General features: G+C 44.0%; 1 protein-coding gene across 1 annotated transcript in view; it reads right to left on the bottom strand.

The window, feature by feature from the left end:
- The window catches only part of LOC143749411 (sepiapterin reductase-like), a 14,299-nt gene extending 12,438 nt beyond the window's left edge, over window positions 1-1,861 (bottom strand). The window contains exons 1-2 of the mRNA XM_077241900.1: window positions 1,399-1,861; window positions 396-686 (exon numbers count right to left, since the gene is read on the bottom strand). Coding sequence (XP_077098015.1) covers window positions 396-686; window positions 1,399-1,750 — 643 coding nt within the window. The 5' untranslated portion in view covers window positions 1,751-1,861. The remainder of the gene's footprint in view (window positions 1-395; window positions 687-1,398) is intronic.
- Window positions 1,862-2,500: the final 639 nt, after the last annotated feature.

The raw sequence follows: 2,500 nt of genomic DNA, 5'->3' as shown, positions 1-2,500 counted from the left end.
GTGTATGTGTACCCGGGGCGTAAGTGTGTGTGTGTGTGTGTACCCGGGGCGTAAGTGTGTGTGTGTGTGTGTGTGTGTGTGTGTGTGTGTGTGTGTGTGTGTACCCTGGAGGGGGAGAAGTGTGTGTGTGTGTGTGTGTGTGTGTACCCGGGACGTAAGTGTGTGTGTGTGTGTGTGTGTGTGTACCCGGGGCGTAAGTGTGTGTGTGTGTGTGTGTGTGTGTGTGTGTGTGTACCTGGGGCGTAAGTGTGTGTGTGTGTGTGTGTGTGTGTGTGTACCCGGGGCGTAAGTGTGTGTGTGTGTGTGTGTGTGTGTGTGTACCCGGGGCGTAAGTGTGTGTGTGTGTGTGTGTGTACCCGGGGCGTAAGTGTGTGTGTGTGTGTGTGTGTGTGTACCTGGGGCGTAGTTCAGGACCCTGAGGTCCGGCTCCTCCTCGGCCAGCACTCGGAACATCATGTCTCGGGCAGCCTTCCCGCTGCAGTACAGGACCCAGGAGGGGAAGGGCCTCAGCGCACACAGAGAGCTGATGTTCAGCACGACCCGGGTCAGACCCGCGCGGCCCGGCACCGAGCGCAGGACCCCGGCCGTCACACACAGCGCCGAGCTCACGTTCAGGGACAGGTACGAGTCCACCTCACACACATCCGTGAAGTCACGACAGCGCCGAGACACGTCCCCGAGAGAAGCTGCGAGCGCACACACACACACACACGCACACGCACACGCACACACGCACGCACACGCACACGCACACGCACACACGCACACACGCACGCACGCACGCACACACACACACACACACACACACACACACACACACACACACACACACACACACACAATGATTTGATTTTGAATGAAATTGAAATTATGAGATAAAAGTCTCAGACACAAGTCTTTAATAGATTTTTTTTTAAATCATGAGATACGGGGAATAATTATGAGAAAAATATAAGATTATGAGACATAAATTGAAATTATGAGATTAAAATAAGAAACTATGAGTATAAAGATTAAAATTTAGATAAAAAGATGAAACTATGACATATTAAGGCATAATTGTGACAAAATCAAAATTATGATATAAAAAAATTAAATTATGATATAAAAAGTCGAAATATGACAAAAAAGTTTAAATGACGAGAGTCAAAATTACACTAAGAGATGAAAAATCTACACACACATATGTTTTAAGTAAAAAATTACAAAACACTAAATCATAATTATGAGAAATAAAAAAATCGTATAATGACTTTCTATGTCAAAATTTTTAATTTTTATAATAAATATAACTTTGTCATAATCGAGACTTTTCATCTCATCATTATGATTCATCCAAGCATAATTTCTGAGTTATGAGAACAGCTCCAGCGTGTGTTGAGGAATACTGATCCGCACCGGCGTTATTGACGAGCAACAGAGTCTGGATCCCGGGATCGGTCGCGGAGTCTCGGGTCTCGGTGATGAGTGTCTCCACGCCCGCTTTACACCCGAGATCGGCGGCCACACACCGGACCGTGATCCCGGGGTCCCCGCGGTCCAGATCCCGCTTCAGCTCCAGGAGCCGGTCCTCCGAGCGGGCCGAGAGCACCAGAACCGAGCCCGGGGCCAGACGAGGGGCCACGGAGAGAGCCAGAGCCCGGCCAAAGCCTCGCGACGCCCCGGTGATGATGACCAGCGCTTTACCGAAGCCCGAACCCGGACCCGAACCCGAACCCGAACCCGAACCCAAACCCGAACCAGCGCTCATCTCGAACCTGTTGATCCTGATTAGAGCGGAGAGAGAGAGTGCACGCGCTGATATGTGTATGTGTGTATGTGTGTGTACATGTGAGACGTGATCGATTAGACACGCCCCCGGAAGACAGACGCCGCGTCACGAACGCGTTTTATACGTTATGTATGTACAACGTGTTGTTTATTAATTTATTTGTATTTGTTTTCAATAAAAGAGCCAGTTTTGAGTGCATGAATGTACTAAATATGTTGTTACAAATTTGAAAAAAATGTGTGCAATATTTTACCTTAAGAAATGCTACTTTTTATGAATTGTGTTTCGTATGCGTAACATTGTCAACTAATTTTTAATCTTTATTTATTGGCTTTCTGTCTACTGTTTACAATTATATTAGTGTTGTTTAATTCTGTGTTGGAATGTAACTGTATGTATTTGCTTTTATATATGTTCAATTAAAAAAAAGCGAACGCGCTTTATACATTAGCCTATGTATCTACAACGTGTTTATATAATACATTTTATTCTTTTAATGGCAAAATTCCATGTTCAAAACTGTAGTTTGTGCTGTAAAAAAATAAAGGAGCTTTATATTGACTCAATTCGATTTCCTATGACGCAAAAAGCAGTTCAAACTTTGAAATGTGTAAATGTTTAAATGTATACTGCTGTATTTGTAATTTTTTGTTTATAATAATTTTTCTTACAATGTGTTTATTAATTTATTAGTAATTGTATTTAATAAATAGAGTTTTGAGTAGATGT

This window comes from Siphateles boraxobius, unplaced genomic scaffold (assembly GCF_051911475.1).
Source record: "Siphateles boraxobius isolate OS27281-9 unplaced genomic scaffold, OSU_SipBor_1 246, whole genome shotgun sequence".
In the NCBI taxonomy this organism is placed as follows: Eukaryota; Metazoa; Chordata; class Actinopteri; order Cypriniformes; family Leuciscidae; genus Siphateles; species Siphateles boraxobius.
The sequence above is the reverse complement of the archived record's forward strand: the minus strand, read 5'-3'. Positions and strand labels throughout refer to the sequence as shown.